At 40.5% G+C, this 16945-nt stretch overlaps 1 protein-coding gene across 2 annotated transcripts; it reads left to right on the top strand.

The window, feature by feature from the left end:
- Window positions 1–1420: 1420 nt before the first annotated feature.
- ZBTB24 (zinc finger and BTB domain containing 24) lies at window positions 1421–16919 on the top strand. Of its 2 annotated transcripts, XR_014155150.1 has the most exons (8): window positions 1421–1526; window positions 2886–3854; window positions 5678–5845; window positions 6478–6561; window positions 7434–7517; window positions 8812–8893; window positions 16144–16239; window positions 16879–16919. XR_014155150.1 is itself a non-coding variant. In XM_081857032.1 (7 exons), the coding sequence occupies exons 2-7, from the start codon at window positions 2891–2893 to the stop codon at window positions 10101–10103; spliced, it is 2208 nt and encodes a 735-aa protein (XP_081713158.1). In that variant the 5' UTR covers window positions 1421–1526; window positions 2886–2890; the 3' UTR covers window positions 10104–11210. The 2 variants fall into 2 exon arrangements, 1 of the variants encoding a protein (XP_081713158.1); XM_081857032.1 differs by lacking the exons at window positions 16144–16239; window positions 16879–16919 and adding an exon at window positions 9278–11210.
- The last annotated feature ends 26 nt before the right edge of the window (window positions 16920–16945 follow it).

The raw sequence follows: 16945 nt of genomic DNA, 5'->3' as shown, positions 1-16945 counted from the left end.
GTGGGTTATCACTTTTGCTGGTCTTATATAAAGGGATTTCAGTTGTGCTTGCTTCAAAGTAATGCCTTTATGCTTAGCCTCCCAGCTCAGCAACTACAAGATTCTCCTGTGACCAAAGAATCAACATCAGCCAAGACTAGGATTAAAACAAGTGGTTTTTCCTGTATACTTTCTAGCATCGAGATGTCTCGCTTGAGCTTGATGTGCAAGCAACGTTGTCTGGATAGTCACTTACTTGGTTAACCTGCTATATAGCTCTGACTCCTGCTCCTTCGCTCCCTTTGGCTGCACCCTCCATTTGGATGGTGGCGGCAGCAACGAGAGCGAGTGGGCTCCAATCCTTCCAGCCATGAACAGAGAGGTAGCTTACCCCGTCTTTTGCTTACTCGCCAGCACTGTCCCTCTGGGTGGTGTGGAAGTCCAGGGCCGGATTTAGGTTTGATGAAGCCCTAAGCTACTGAAGGTAATGGGGCCCTTTATATGTCCAGCTGTCCTTTGTCAACAGCAAATTGTCACTGTTTTTGTGTTGAATATATATGGTAATTTATGGACCTAACAGGTATCTAAAGCCATTTGCACGTTGCCGTACAACCAGTCCATGCAAAATGTAGGCACCCAATATATAGAAATGAGCAAACCAGTGTTGTTTTAGGGAGCAGGCTAGCAGGCGGGGCCCATTAAAGTGGTATCTCGGGTTAAGAACTTAATTTGTTCCAGAGGTCCGTTCTTAACCTGAAACTGTTCTTAACCTGAGGTACCACTTTAGCTAATGGGGCCTTCCGCTGCCGCCGCCGAGCGATTTCTGTTCTTATCCTGAAGCAAAGTACTTAACCCGAGGTACTATTTCTGGGTTAGCGGTGTCTGTAACCTGAAGCGTCTGTAACCCGAGGTACCACTGTACTTACATCATAGGAGCCTACACAACAAAAAACACTGTTGCTTTATGTAGGTTTTGTTTTATTTGTTTTTATCTGATATTTTGGAAATGTACATCCAGGTTTTTTTCGTTTTGGGGGGAGGGGGGCCAAGAGAGTAGGGCCCTAAGCTATAGCCTGTTTAGCTTATACGTAAATCAAGTCCGATCTGTACCCGAGAGACGAACAAACGTGGAGGCAAGGCTTGCTGCTCCTTGCCGCCTCCACGTCTGTTTTTGCGGGCGTGCAAGTGACAGTCAGCTGCCTTGTGCCGTCCGAAGGAAGCGGCAGAGGATGGGACCCCCGCCCTTGACTCATCCCTGCCGATGCAGCAATACGCCAGACGTGCCTCCTTTCCGCGGCCAGCTCCTGCTTGACTGCCTGAGAGCAGCAAATGAAGCACCCGAGCCGCCTGCGCCCTTCGGCGACTCCATCGCAGAGAACTTTCTATCTTGCTCCGCCCACTGCCGCGCGCTGGATTTCTGACCCACTTCCTGCTCCGCGCTAGCGTCACTTCCGGGGGTGCGCGGCTGCCGCTTTTGGCCTGCGCGTTCGGCTTCTTGCTCAACTGCCTGTCAGGGGGCTCGGGGTCCGGAGCCGCCTTCGCGCGTGGTGAGTCTGCCTCCCCTTTGAAGCGCTGATAACGGTCTCCACCGAGGAGGGCTCTGCCTCCCCCCTCCCCTTTCCCTCCATGCTCCTCCGCCTGCCACTCTTTCCCAGTCAGGGTGGTCCCTCGTCCTGCTCCTAGTTGACAGCAGTTTCAGGTGTGGGGCTGGGCTGCCAGCGCTGTCTTTCCTGGCAAGGCTCTTGCGCCTTTTAAATTAATAATGGCCCAAGAAGCAGGAATTCGGCAGGTGGAGCCTTTCTGGTATTTGGCATCTCCACGCCGTGATGGAAGAAGCATCACCTGTTGAACTTATTGTCAAGAAAAGTAAAAAGGGACAGAGGATAGAATTTTGATTTCTTCCCACACAGACCCCTCCCCCTGGAGAGAGGAGAGAAGAGAATGGGCAAGTTTACTCCCTTTTCCGGTTCTTTATCTTTCTGCTATCATCATCATCATCACAACTCCCTTTTCTTCTGTTTTTGTTTTTCTCATTGGTTGTCAATGGGAGTCATTAGGTGGGAGGAGTTTAGAGAATAATAAGGGAGAAAATTAGTTTTGCCTATTCTTTCATTAGTGAGATATTTCCCTCCTGGAACAAGTTCATTGGAAGGAACTTTAGCATACTCTTGTTGTCTTTATGGAACTGTGATATAAAAATGTTTTTTTGGAATACGTACAACTTGATATCTTTGATGTTCTTAGTGATGGTACTGTGAGTAGATGGCACATGCAGATGACTGCAGATAAAGGCTACGTCGGAACAGGACATGAAACAGCCAGTGATTGTTTTCCTTTACTCTAAACTTGCAAAAGCATTGGAAAAGAAAACAGATGATTTCTGCTGATATGATGAGCCCAATAGTGATCTAATAAAAGACTTTCTTAAGACTAATCTTATTGAGCAAAGGTGGTTACTACACAATTCCTTATTCCAGGGAAATAATACACATAAGTTTGAGGCTCAGTTGGGCTTTGCTATGCTATTTGGTTATATTGCAAGCTGCTCTGCATACTTTGAGTAGCAGAATGTTGTGCCCGGTAGATTCACAACCTCTGTGAAAAGGTCCTTCTATAAATTTACAGTTATTTTCTACCAGGCAGTGAAAACCTGTCTCTTTTACCCTCCCTCCTCAAAATGCAAATTATTTATCTGGCTGCAATCTAAACTGAGTTATGCTTAGAATTTGGGGTATGTGGTATACTGAGAAAACAAGCTTTAGGAGATTGGGGAATCCTCCAGAACAGCAGTTAATGCTCTGTGTGGTGTTCTGTAATCACTCCATGTGCATACACAAGGACTTTTCCAATCATGCAGAAGCTCCTTGAATCACAGCAGCGTTTCTCAACCTTTCTTCTGTTTACAGCAACAATGGATGCGGCAGTTCCTGATGCTTCTGAGAAGCGTATAATCATCCACTCACAGGTTCACAGAGATACTATTCTGGCCAGTTTTGAAGAACAGAGGAGAAAAGATTTTTTGTGTGATATCACTTTAATTGTAGAAAATGTTCACTTTAGAGCACACAAAGCTTTACTTGCTGCCAGCAGTGAATATTTCTCCATGATGTTTGTTGATGAGGGAGAGATTGGCCAGTCGATCTATATGCTGGAAGGAATGGTGTCAGATGCTTTTGGTGCGCTGTTGGAGTTTATCTACACTGGTTCTCTGCAAGCTAGTGAAAAAAGTACAGAGCAGATTTTAGCCACAGCTCATCTCCTCAAAGTGAACGATTTAGTAAGGGCTTACACAGAACAAGAGAAGAATTTTAGCAGCACATTATCTGCCATGCCTACTAATGGGGGCACAGTAGCTGCCTTGACAAATGACAAGAAAAGTGAAGATCCACCAAAGCGAAAACGTGGACGACCAAGAAAAGTGAAGAATATCCAAGAGGAAAAACTTGGGATATCTGCTGAAGATGCTCAGTTAAGAGAGAACAACTCTGTTCATAATAAGCAAAACTTTATGGATAAAGATGCTGTGGTGGAAGACAGAGATTCCAATGAGGAGGTTCCTGTAAGCAGAGAACCAAGAGATACTGATCATGCTTGTAGTTCAGATGCTGCGGTGAGTGTCTCCACTGAAAAAGATGAGAACTATGATCCTAAATGCCAAAGTATACAGGCCAGTCAGAGTCGTTACAGCAAACGTAGGATACAGCGGTCTATCAAGCTAAGAGATTATAAACTTATTGGTGATGAAGAGGACAATGGGCTGAAAAAGAGACATGATAGGAGAAGAAAACGTACAGGTTCTGAAGTTGAGTGCAAAGACTGTGGGAAGGTATTTAAATATAACCATTTTTTAGCTATTCACCGAAGAAGTCATACGGGTAGGTACTAATGATCACTTTATTTCATTCAGTAATATAATTGTTGCATACCATAGCCACAATGCTCCTTAAACTGTGTTTTTTATTGAAATGTTTTAGCTAGCTCATAAGGTGTAATGTAATTTTTATTGCATGACCATAGGCTAATGATTTAACAGTTATATAAGTATATAAATTTAATGAAATCAATCCAGTTACAAATTGGATGAAATCACACACTAAAAATCATTAGATAGATAGTTTAAACAAAAAGTCCATTTTAAATTTATAAACAATGTAGCAGAAAAAATGTTTTTGCACACTCCAAAAGTCGAGAAAACAAAACCCATATGCCAAATAACATCCTATTTATGATATGAAAAGCAGCTATTGACTCTATATAGACTACATTCAGATGTTCCTTTTTGTGTATATATATTTTGTTGCATGATACAGCGCAGAATATTTACATAGCATAGAATGGTAAAGGTAAAGGGACCCCTGACCATTAGGTCCATTCGTGGCCGACTCGGGGGTTGTGGCACTCATCTCACTTTATTGGCCGAGGGAGCCGGTGTACAGTTTCCGGGTCATGTGGCCAGCATGACTAAGCCGCTTCTGGCGAACCAGAGCACAGAAACACCATTTACCTTCCCGCCAGAGCAGTACCTATTTATCTACTTGCACTTTGATGTGCTTTCGAACTGCTAGGTTGGCAGAAGCAGAGACCGAGCAATGGGAGCTCACTCCACTCCCTCATGGGGATTCGAACCACCGACCTTCTGATCAGCAAGTCCTAGGCTCTGTGGTTTAACCCACAGCGCCACCCGCGTCCCTACACATAGCATAGAATGCTATTGTCTAAATACTGCTTGATTTTTCTAGAATAATCTTTTACCGAATCTATTCATCAAAACATTTCATTAAAACTTCAGCATAGAACTTTGGCAAGCTCTTAACTTTCAGAAGAGGAACTGATGAAGGTGGTTTCTCCATAATATTTTTCTGAATATTCCCCCCCTCCCCGCAACGTAATGCAATAATGGCCAGCTGCTATGGTTCATGGGGATGGCAGTGGACTCACATTGTCATGATCATTCATTGCCCCAATGCACCTTGACTGGGAAGGTCTGCTTTCTAAGCTGAAGAACCCAGCAGGCACTGTCCCAATGCAAAAAGAAAGTCTAACGTTTCCATTATCTGCTGTATAACTTATTGGTAAATTTTGCAAAGTCAAAACATATATGTTACTTCTGAATTTATAAGATAACAATTGCATAATTGTTGTTATTAATTAATAAATTTACACAGATCCTTACAATAGTGTGTATAGCTGTGGTTTGCAAATCAGGAAGTCAGTGGCCTTTGGCATGTCCCTGATTCTTTGCTGTTCCATTGGCAGTGTGATAATATTAATACTGAGCAACCTTGCAGGGCAGTTATTAGGATTCCTGAGAACATACCATATTTACTCAAATGTAATGTGCACCTTTTTGGGCCAAATCATGTCACGAAAATGTGGGTGCACATTTGATTTGATTTCAAGCTTGAAAAACAACGCTGACATAGCAAACACTTTTTTGGTTTAAAGGTTTTGAAAATTGAGGTGCACATTAGATTTGATGGTGCATTAGATTTGTGTAAATACAGTATGTGAAGCACTTTGAATACCATCAAGTTATTAATAATGATTTCACGATAACCATTCAATTTATTTTTCTTAACCTACAGTTTTGAAAAAATGTTTTGGGGTTTTCTTTTAAATAATGTGGTTTGAAGCATCTTTCTGTCAACTTGAATTGTCTAACTATTTGCCACTCACAAACCTGGTACCTTGTTTTTAGGGGAGCGCCCGTTTAAGTGCAGTGAATGTGGTAAAGGCTTTTCCCAGAAACACTCTCTCCAAGTTCATGAGCGAATGCATACTGGAGAACGGCCATACACTTGTACTGTTTGCAGTAAGGCTTTAACAACAAAACATTCACTCCTGGAGCACATGAGCCTTCATACAGGTAATGTCAATAGCATTTTAGCTGTGCTAAGGGTGTAAATTAATTCGCGAATAATTGTTTGTTTAGATCAGTTCCTAGATCCATTAAGCCCAACATTGTTTCCAACTGCAGAATGCCTGAGGCCTCTGGGCCCTTACAAAGTAGTACATGAAGGGTTTGGCTAATCCTGATATCCAGCTTAGGTTGTACTCAGAATGGGCCCTCTGAAATCTGTTGAATTCAGTGGGTCTGTTCCATGTATGACTAACATAATGGGTATCATTCCTAATGCTTTGTCCTCAGCATCTGGTATACTGCCTCTGCACACAGAAGTGCAATTTAGCTGGTATAGACTTTATCCTCCATGAACTGGTTGAATCCTTTTAAAAAGCTTTCTAGGCTGTTCTCCATCACCACATGTTGTGGAGTAACTTTCCTATTAATTACACATATAAGGCTCTCTGAATTCCCCCAGGAATAAGCCCCATTGAATACAAGGGGACCTGCCTCTGAATACATGCACAGGATTGTTTTTGCTTGGTGTTCAGTTGTATGTTTGAGTAAGACCCAGACTAAACAGAATATAAGCTATGCAGTGATATCTGTTGTGATTTCTTTGAAATATTTTCTAAACTCTTCTGTTTTTCTTTCAGGTCAGAAGGCTTTTACTTGTGATCAGTGTGGAAAATACTTCAGCCAAAAGAGACAACTTAAGAGTCATTACAGAGTTCACACAGGTATAACAAATTTAAGAGGCATGGTGGATTTTGTTGGAATTTTTTTAGCACATTGTCTTTCTAGGTTTTTCAAATCAGTCTCTTTTTAATAACTGTATCAAGCTATCAGAGGGTATTTATATAATAGTTCTATGACAAGGAGGAATGTGAGTCTTTTGAATGCTTAGCTTGAATATTCCCATCTTTGAGGCTATTCCAGAGTTGAGGATACCACCTCAAGGTGACTTTGTGTATAAGCATGGACAGGAGTGTGAGCCACACTTCCTCTAGACACACTTCTAGGACAACATAACTTTTCTTGTGAAGAGTACAACTACTGCTCCCATGCATTTCCCAATGGGGTAGATGTATGATTACAACTTTGCACATCCCCTCTCCATCCCAAAGCACAGTAAAAGTAGCATGAATTTTCTTGTGCTTTATGCTTCTACATTCTTCATGATGTTCTAACTATACACATTGGGCTACAGTGCCTATATGTGTGTAGCACCTCTGGTCTTGGGCTCCAGAGGGAAGCTAGGAATGGCAAACATTATCCTTTTGGTCCACAGAAGCCTATGTGAACTTTAATGTTCTGCTGTCTCTATAATACTCTGCTGTCAGTAGTATTTAAAACAACTAATGTTGTGATGGAAACAATATTTAACCAACTCAAATCTCTCTGAATACCAGAAAATAATGTTCTTTCTATAACTGCCTTGTCTTGCTTCTCTTAACTGTGGCATTGGTTTGATTCGGGATATGTCAGATTTGTATGTTTGTGTGCTACCTTGACAGTGCTGTTGGACCAAAAGGCAGGACAGACATTTTAATAAATAATAGTAATAGACTCAGAAAAGATAACGGATACCTATTTTTCTTTTTGTAATAAGGCCATTCTTTGCCAGAATGTAACCTGTGTCATCGCAAATTCATGGATGCAGCTCAGTTAAAGAAACATTTAAGAACACATACAGGTAATGCCCCTCCATATTTCTTTCAGAGAAGAGACAGCTGTCCTTTGGGTTTGGCCTCTGGGCATAGCAGTGTGCTGGAACACACAAGCCTATAGTTAGTGTCAGGTCAAATAAGAGATTTGCCCTCCTACTGGGAGAGTTTAGCACCAGCTAGGCACAAATTGATATTCACATTGGGAATGTTGATGCACAGCTGAATTGGAAGAGACAGCAATATGCCCCAGAGAATAAATGTGGTTGAAATGGATTTTAATCTGGATTGGTGAATCCTAAACAGCGCCAAATCCATAATGTGCAGGACTTTACTGATACAAAGCAGACTCCTTCAGTTTCTTTTAGAGAACAGAGGGATGTGGAGGCTATGTGATTGAAAACCATGAGCAAAATGACAAAAAAGAAATATGGATAAGCACTTGTAGGATTTATTAGTCACTTGTTTGTAAGAAAGTCTCCAAGCTACTTACATTTAAAAACATAAATATATTGTGCCATTTAAAAAAGAAGAAAGGCTATATAAAACATTAACAGTTTTCAATCATTCAAACAACACCCCCCACCAAAACCAAATAAAGCATTGTTTTTCAACAAAATGAAGTGTTATACTGAGAAACGTTTCTGTAAGCTTCCTTCTCATGTTACCTCAGTGGTATGGGACCTCCCAACAACACTAAAGGACTTAAACTGTGTGGAAGGAAGCCACAGTGCTGTATTCCTTCCCAGGCTAGCATAGGTTCAACTTCCAGGGGAAGCAATGCTTGCATGAAAAGGAGCTGCATGCACTGTGAATTCCTTCCATATTGTCTAGCAACATTTTAGGAACAGTACAGAAGGAATACTTGATGCAGCTGCTGACATCCAAAACAACTTTCATGAGGAAGAAGAGCATGATTGATTCTATCTCTCTTCTTTTTTGTGTGTTGATTAGCCATGAGATTTGTTGAATATTACTTAGATGAAAAAGAGTCCCTTCTTTTCCAGTGCTCTTTAAATTCTGACAGGCTTTCCAGTTAATCCCAAATTTATTGCCATGATTATCTCCCTACAGCCAGAATACTCCCTATATGTGGTAGCTGCTATTATATTTGATGCTCTGCAGTCATAGCTCTTGGTATGTTCCACCACAAACAGTGTGCTGGTAGAATGATATTTAGAGTGGTGCTGTTGTTTCATTAGTAAGATATTGCTCAGATGTCAAAGTCCCACACACTGTAATTGAGTGTATTTTTTAAAATCATGCTAGCCTTTAATTAAACAGTGGTATCTTGCTGTTACACTAACCAATGTGTTTTTGTAGGTGAAAAGCCATTTACATGTGAAATTTGTGGCAAGTCCTTCACAGCAAAAAGCTCTCTCCAGACTCACATAAGAATCCACAGGTATGCTTTTCCTCCTTTTGTTTTGTGTGGTTGCATGTCAGGAACTAGTTTTTTTTATGGGAAATGCTTTGAGTTTAAATTGTTGCAGACTGGGTGTCCACTGTAACTACAGAAGTTGAATATTTAGCTGAAAATACAAAATGGGATTTTTTGAACAGTTTAAAAGCTGTCCTTGTACCCCAAAGGTATACTAAAATTTGTGTTCTGTGGACCAGCTACAAATCATATGTATATAAAAACAGGAGTCTTTAGCCAATGCTCAGCCTGCTCAGTATAAGTACACTGGGGTGATCCTGTCTCTCACTGCATCATGAAATTTTGTGAAATGTCTGTATCCTTCAAGCTTTCACGTACTTGATGAAGCTAACCTGTCTTCCCTTGCAGAGGAGAAAAACCTTACACATGCAGCATTTGTGGAAAATCCTTTTCTGATTCCAGTGCCAAGAGGAGACACTGTATCTTACACACTGGCAAAAAGCCCTTTTCTTGCTCGGAGTGCAGCGTGCAGTTTGCGCGCCTAGACAATTTGAAGTCACATTTAAAGATCCACATCAAAGAAAAGCAGCTACAGGAAGCAAGCAGTGCTCCCCACAGCAGCAGCAGCAGCAGCAGCACAGACGAAGTCAGGAACATTCTTCAGTTGCAGCAGTATCAACTCTCCACTTCTGGAGCACAGGAGATCCAGCTGCTGGTCACAGATTCTGTGCACAATATCAATTTTGTGCCCAGCCATAGTGAAGGTATTAGTGTTGTCACTGCAGATGGCACCCAAAATGTGATGACGGACCATGCAGGCAGTCTTACCCTTCTCACTCAGCCACCCCAGCAGCTACAGAACTTGCTCCTTTCCACCCAGCCAGAGCCAGCAGACCAGATTCAGAATATTAACATTGTGAGCAGCCAGATGGAGCCTCCACAGGCTGAGCAAGTGCACGTCATCACGCTCTCTAAAGAAGCCCTGGAGCATCTACATGCCAATCAGAATCCAGCAGAAGTGCTCCAGATCACCACAGGAACATCACATCCAAGCCAGCACCTGCAGGTGGCTCAGGAACCTAGCCAGGAGTTTCGCATCAGCCAAGCTACAGTCCTACCTCCTCAAATGAGCAAGGGACAGACTCAAACTGTACATGTCTCTGAATCACCTCAGCAGTCTCTGACTGTAGGCCAGTCATCTGATGATCATCATATTGAGAGGCAGACTTTTTAAAATAAGGGCTGTTTTGCTTCTTTATTTATTTATCAAAAGTGAAATGACGTCAAACCAAGTCATATTTCATCTATCTATTTAAGTTTGCATTTTGGTAATACTGATGGTTCACTTTATTGTAAAGCTGAGTATTTTTTATTTTTATGTTTTCTTAACTTAAATATATATTGATAGGGTGATTTCATACTCAAGACCCATGCGTATTTTGCAATAGTTATTGAGATACTGTTGGTGGGATCCAACCATTTTAGCTGTTTCAGTGGAAAAAAGCTTTTCACTTGCTCCCATTTAAGCTGATGGGATGTAAAAATTAACTTCACCTGGATCATGCACTGTATAATTATGTGCTTGTTTTCAGAGCTCTACTTTGCTCTTGGATATCTACAGAGGAATTGTTTTCTTTTTCCTTCCTTCCTTCCTTCCTTCCTTCCTTCCTTCCTTTCCCATGGAAAAGCAATTGTGCTTATTTATGTGCATTACAATGGCAAGCTGGAAAATACATATTGCCATTTTATATGTGCGAATACATGTGCAATATTGCCAGTTAAACCACAATTTCCAATCCATTTTTAAGATTTGTCTTGATGTATAAGCATATGTGTGTAATTTCAAAAGGATGGAAAAGTAAAGTTGGACTTCTGACCACGTGTGGACAGGCCATCCTGAAAAGTGCCACCTACAGGCTTAAAGAAAATTGTTTTTCTTGTTTGGGTTTTACATTAGGCTTTGCCAATTCAATTCATGATTCACTTCTAGTTGTATATAGGCCTAATTTAAATTCAACAGTAAGCCATGGTTTATTAGACCAACAAGTGTTGTGACTGTGTACCCCCCTCTTCCATCCTATTTTCTCTCTTGCATCTTAATGCAATGCTTCTGGGATTTCTTAAATGACAGTTTCTGATTATGAACTTGGACACAGTTGTTTAAGCAGCGGGGAGGGAACGTGAAGACATAACATTCATTCTCAGTCTGCTAAACCACTGTTTTACTGGACCTGAAATAGACCATAGTCTAGTTCTGCTTGTTGTGGAGAGGAATTCATGTTCTACTTCAATAATGCACAGTTAGCAGATAGCTACCCTCTGATAAACATTTTGATGTGCATTTGGCCTCTGCTTTTCCATTTCTTGGTCCAGCTTGCACAACAGTTTGCACATCCAACCACCATTCTTCTGGGAGGCTGGAAGTAAATCTGATACAATTGACCATAGGGAAGCTTCAACAGCATTGTCTACACCAGTGGAATAATACTATCAATGTTGGAAGTAGAACCTTCCAGGTTATCTTGGCACCCTTGTGTTATCCATGTTTAACAGTTAGATGTGGTGCTAAGCTGTGTTGAGGGGAGGTGCTCTTGACACAGCCAAAGTTAAGGACAAATATTATGTCATATCATGTCTGCAATCACCCATGTACCTATTCTCTGCAATACGGTGGGCATCAAAAATGTGTCACTTGCAATCAGGGCATCTTTTGACTGTTTTTGTCACGTTACTCACTTTTACCCAGAGACCCTGCGGTGATGTATATGTGGAGCTACACAATGAAATCCTCCTCTTCACTACCATGAAGGAATGTGTCCAGAACGCCTCTCTGAAACACACACACACACACACACACGAGAGAGAGAGAGAGAGCACGCGAGAGAGAGAGCTGTCCTGTCTAGTGAAGTAAATACAAAAGCCTTGGGGAGTGTAGTAAGGACCTTACCACAGAATGCTGGTATTACATAAGAATGTTCCTTATGTAAACATTCAAACATGCTCTTCTTACAAAGGTGATATAATGTGATGATGAGAATAAGCTATTAATAATCTTTGATTCAGTTAGTCACTCTGCCGATAGTATAGTTGTAGCCAAATCGTAAACTTTCTGTGCCTTAGCTTTTACAACAGAAAAGCTTTTACAGCAAAAAAAGAGATGAGAATGAACATTCATCATCTCTGCAAAACAACATAATTACTTTCAAATGCTAGAAATAAGTGCAGGATACCTTAATCACATATTTAAATTTTAAACACAGCTTCATATTTTGCCTTGAAAACACAATACTGTTTTTATTCTAGGTTAAAAATGGTTTCATAATTAAAGATTTAAGATGGCACAAATCTCAAATTGTTTCTTAAAAACTATAACTCTATAATTGGTAACAGTAAAAATACAACATAAATATCAAAGTTTAAATGGATTTTTTAAAAAGATTGTTATTTTTAAAAAATCAAAGGGGGAGAGTTGGAAAAGAAAGACATAATTTCTGGGGGATAAATTTCCAAATTGTAACAGTTCTTTCTGTGACTTTATAATTCTGTTGTGACTGATGCAGTTGCAAAATAAATCACTAGGTGAAGGGGAAATAATCCTGTTTCCTCAGTTAAGGGTTAAATTTTCATGCTTATAGAATCATAGAATCAGAGAGTTGGAAGAGACCACAAGGGCCATCGAGTCCAACCCCCTGCCAAGCAGGAAACACTATCAGAGCACTCCTGACATATGGTTGTCAAGCCTCTGCTTAAAGACCTCCAAAGAAGGAGACTCCACCACACTTATACATATTTACTCTTGTATGTGAAATGGAACTGTTTCTCCTTTAAAATAAAAACAATGCATAAATTCATCCTTCTAGCATTTTTCTCTGTGTAGTTTATCTGCATGCTGCTAACACTTCTTCCTAGCCAGGAGCTCATTTGCATCCTGTTTGTGTCAACCTTTTCCCCCAGTCAGATTTTCTGATTATGCTCCTGCAATATGAATGAAAAGCACATAAATCATTTGTTCTAGAAATCGTATTTACATTAAAATTAAAGGTAAAGCAATGTTGTTATTTTATAAAATAATCCAATTACAAAAGTAACATTCATTTGACTTGCTTCTGCATATTTCCAATAATGGAAAATAATGTTACGCATCTACAACCTAGATAGTTGCTACAAGAATAAATAAAGTTATGAGTTATCCAGAAAACTGGTTCTAATAACTGTAAAAGCATTAAAATGATTTTTTATTATTATTTTTGTTTTACCCTGGAATACTTTCATGTGCTTAATGTGTCACATTGTTCCCTGGGAACAGGGATTGATTGCTAAACCACTTTGAGAATTGTAGCTCTGGGAGTAGAACAGGAGTCTCCTAACAACTCTCAGGACCCTTAACTAACTGCAGTTGCCAGGATTTTTAGGAATCATTACTGATTAAAGTGGTATACTATGAATGTATAAATGATGACTGCATGGCAAAAATGTACAACAAGAATGCAACTATCAAAATAAATTGTACATCAATACTTTACTTACTTAAAATGTACTCTCTGTCAATTTTATATTCTTCCAAGCTGCCTACATAGAATAAATGTGCCATTTATATATCTAATCATTTAAGTAGGGCTGTGATTTGAAGTACAGCAGGGCCAAAAAAAATAGCACTTATCTGCTATTCTAAAATCACTGGCATCTGCAATAGGTTTTTTTAAAGGGTTTATAAATTAATACAAAATATTGCCATAAATAGTTACCCAATAAAAACAAGAGGGATATCTGCAATAATTGTATGAGACTTTGGACCATTTTTATAGATCTCACTTTGCTAGGCATAGCTTAATATGTCACGGCACTGTCACCTGTACAACATGAGAATTATTTAATTGAAAAGTTTGGATTCTGCAATCTTACCTCAATCAGCATCACAACTAAAAAATAATAAAAAAGTTACAATCTCTCACTAACTGCAGTAAAAAAAGAGAAGGTGGAAAATCTGAACGCTATAACATTCCCTAACATCAGACTTATGATCACTCACAAGCTACAAGGTGATTGGTTCTGTCATCTTGTGCTGTAGAAATACTAAAGAAACCAAGGACCAATCACAGGCTAGCAGAACTCAGAGTGGCACAGAATGCTTGCATCTGATTGGAGTCGCTATAGGGACCAGGATTGTTTTTATTCCTTCTCCCGGATGTTTGAGGGGAAGGAGGCAACTGAGGCAGCAAGGAGAAGAGGAGAAAAGACAGAAAACTTTGTGAAGGATGTGGAGAAAGGGTGCTGTGCAGCCTGTGAGGCTGCAAGAGGTGGAAGTTGTAGGGCTTCTCACAGAACCCTCCTTTCACATGGCAAAATGTGCAGCAGAGGTAAGTTGCAGACCTTTTTTATTCCTACTGGAGCCTCTTGCCAACATCATTCTTCCTCTTTTTTTTTTCTTGCGTGGTCTTTATTGTAGACTGTATTCCTCAGCTGTTGTATTACGTATAGTTGCAGTTGCTGAATACAAAGCACATCCTTCCAAAGCACAGTTGTGGAATGGGCTCTCCTCACCAAAAAAAAAAAAGAAAATGGAAAAAAAGCTTAATTAAGAAACTTGCCACTTCCATTTGGCTTATCCGAGTACCCTCTTTTAATATTTTATGACGATACAAGTTTTCCAGAAAATTTTGAATTGGAAATTATACATGAATTAGGGTAACTTGCATAAGGTAATTTGCATCAGAAAATTATCAGTTTGAATGGGAATATATTTATTTACACTTTTTAGAAATGCATCATTTCGCGACACAGTAATTCAATTTTACTAGCAAAACAGAGGTTAAACTAACCCCTTTCCAGCCCCAGGAGGCGTGCGGGGAGCATTTTTGTGACACACCTACACACTGCAGCCGACACACTAATGTGTCGCAACACAGTTTGGAAAGCTCTGCTTTCAAGGAGCCAAAATGTCCAACTCCCTGATTCAAAAAAAGATGGTCATTTAACTAATACAGTATGGTAGCAAAAATCTTTTGTCCCCACCTTCTAGGTGTTTGCCTTGAATTTCTAAACCACTTTAGATGTTTGTGTATCTCTCTCTGAGTGTGGCCACATGGAAGAAGGAACATTCCAATCTGCACCTCTTTGAATTCAGTCAGCGGCAGTGCTTCCTAGCTGTGCTTCATTTGAAAATGACATGTTCATGGATATCACTACTGAGAAGTGGCAGGCAGCATTTCTGTGTCAATGACAGGCTGTTTCTTCAATATGTCTGCATCTCCAAGGCACATCTTGTCTTATGTGGCCTTTGACACTTCAATAAACAAATTTGGCTGTCTAAACACAAGAGAGTTTTATTACACAGAGAATGAAGGGTAAGATTGGAAACAATGGAGGAGCTCACTGAGGGGAATGAAAAAGGAAGGATTAAGAATGGACATCTGTTTATAAATATCCATCTTTATACACCTGGTTGAGACGTATGAGAGTGCTCTGACTTGCTAGGAGTATGATGGTTGTATCCAACACTGGTGTTCTATTTGTTCAGTGGATTTCCCCCTGCTCTCCTCCTCCCTGCAGCCTGCCCCCCCAGCCTCAAAATCTATTCCAAGGGGTCTGGGGACCCTCCAGAGCATATTATGAAGGCATACAGGGAGAGGAGACAAAGGAGAAGCCTTCTCAGGCAAGTGGAACTCTGCATGTGCAGCACTGGCTACAACCCTATGTCCCTGCAGGATCAGTTTGGGACCTTAGGAGTAGTCCAATGGGAAGGCAGAGATGTGATGCAGGGAAACAAGGGGGAAAAGCAAGGCCTAAAACTAGTCACTGCCCAGGCAAAGACACAGAGCAAGCTCTGCTGCATTAGGGCCAATGGACATCAGGGTATGTGGTTACGCTGGTTCATAGGGAGAAAATTGGGATTGTAAGTCTCACATCGATCCTGTAAAGCAAATGACTGTTATGTTCTTCATATTGCAGGATGTGTGACTGTGAAGAGTGCAATGAACACTTAGTAAGTTCATGACGGAAGAAAGATGTGAACTTGGGACATCCTAACTTTTAGCTCGTTGTATTTGCCACTACCATTCTAGTGTTCAAACTGCTTTCAGGAGTAAACAGAGAAGGAATTGACCTTATTATATTTTGCCATGGTTTTTACTCATCACCAGTACAACTCATTCATCCCCATGGAAATACAGTAGTGTGAAAAAGTACAGTTATGATTGGATTGATTCCATCACCAGCAATTATAAATAGATCTGTACTGTCCTTTTTAATATTGTCATTTTCTCTTGAATAACCAGGGCCTGAGGAAAAGTTTTCCAAACAAGATAGCAGAGCCAAAAGTGCTTCCTTTGCTGCAGTTTGCATGGGATGAATATTTACAGGAGAAGAAAAAGGTATTTCCTCTTCTTCTTCTTCTTCTTCTTCTTCTTCTTCTTCTTCTTCTTCTTCTTCTTCTTCTTCTTCTCTTATTTCCAAAACAGAGTGGAATGGTCTGATTTTGATATTACAGCAGACACACTCTCCTGAAACTTTCAGAATGAATGATTTATTTATTCTCCAGGTTCTGCTCATAACATCTTTTCAGGAAATGAGCCTTTAGTCTGCATTATACCAAGCACAGATAGGTGCTTGAGCACACAACAAGCAGGTTCAGTGTCTGGCACCCAGAAACTCATAACACAGGGGAATCTGAAATGCATAACACAGGGGAATCTGGCACCCACAGACTAATAGCAATATGATTGTAGCCTTTCCCACTGATGGACACTAGTCTAGCCCAATAATGGGGAACCTGTGGCCCTTCAGATGTCATTGTGCTACATCTCCCATTGTCTCTGATCATTGGCCATCTGTTCCAAGACATAGACCAGTACTCTGCTTCCTGGAAGTGATGACATCTGACTTTGGGAACTTAGGCATGGTACTGCTGATAGAACTGTTATTCTGTGGGTTTTCTCCGTTTGTAAAATCTGCATGTTTAATTTTTCTGTTAAATGCCTGCTGATTCTGAAACAATGCCATTTTCATCACAGGAGTTAAAAGGGGAAACATGGGAATATCCTTCCAATGTGATGTGCTTTATTGATGGCCAGCTTGTTG

Source organism: Podarcis erhardii (assembly GCF_964252035.2).
Source record: "Podarcis erhardii genome assembly, chromosome: 3".
Taxonomy (NCBI): Eukaryota; Metazoa; Chordata; class Lepidosauria; order Squamata; family Lacertidae; genus Podarcis; species Podarcis erhardii.
Note: the sequence above shows the minus strand (reverse complement) of the source record. Positions and strands in the feature narration are given on the sequence as shown.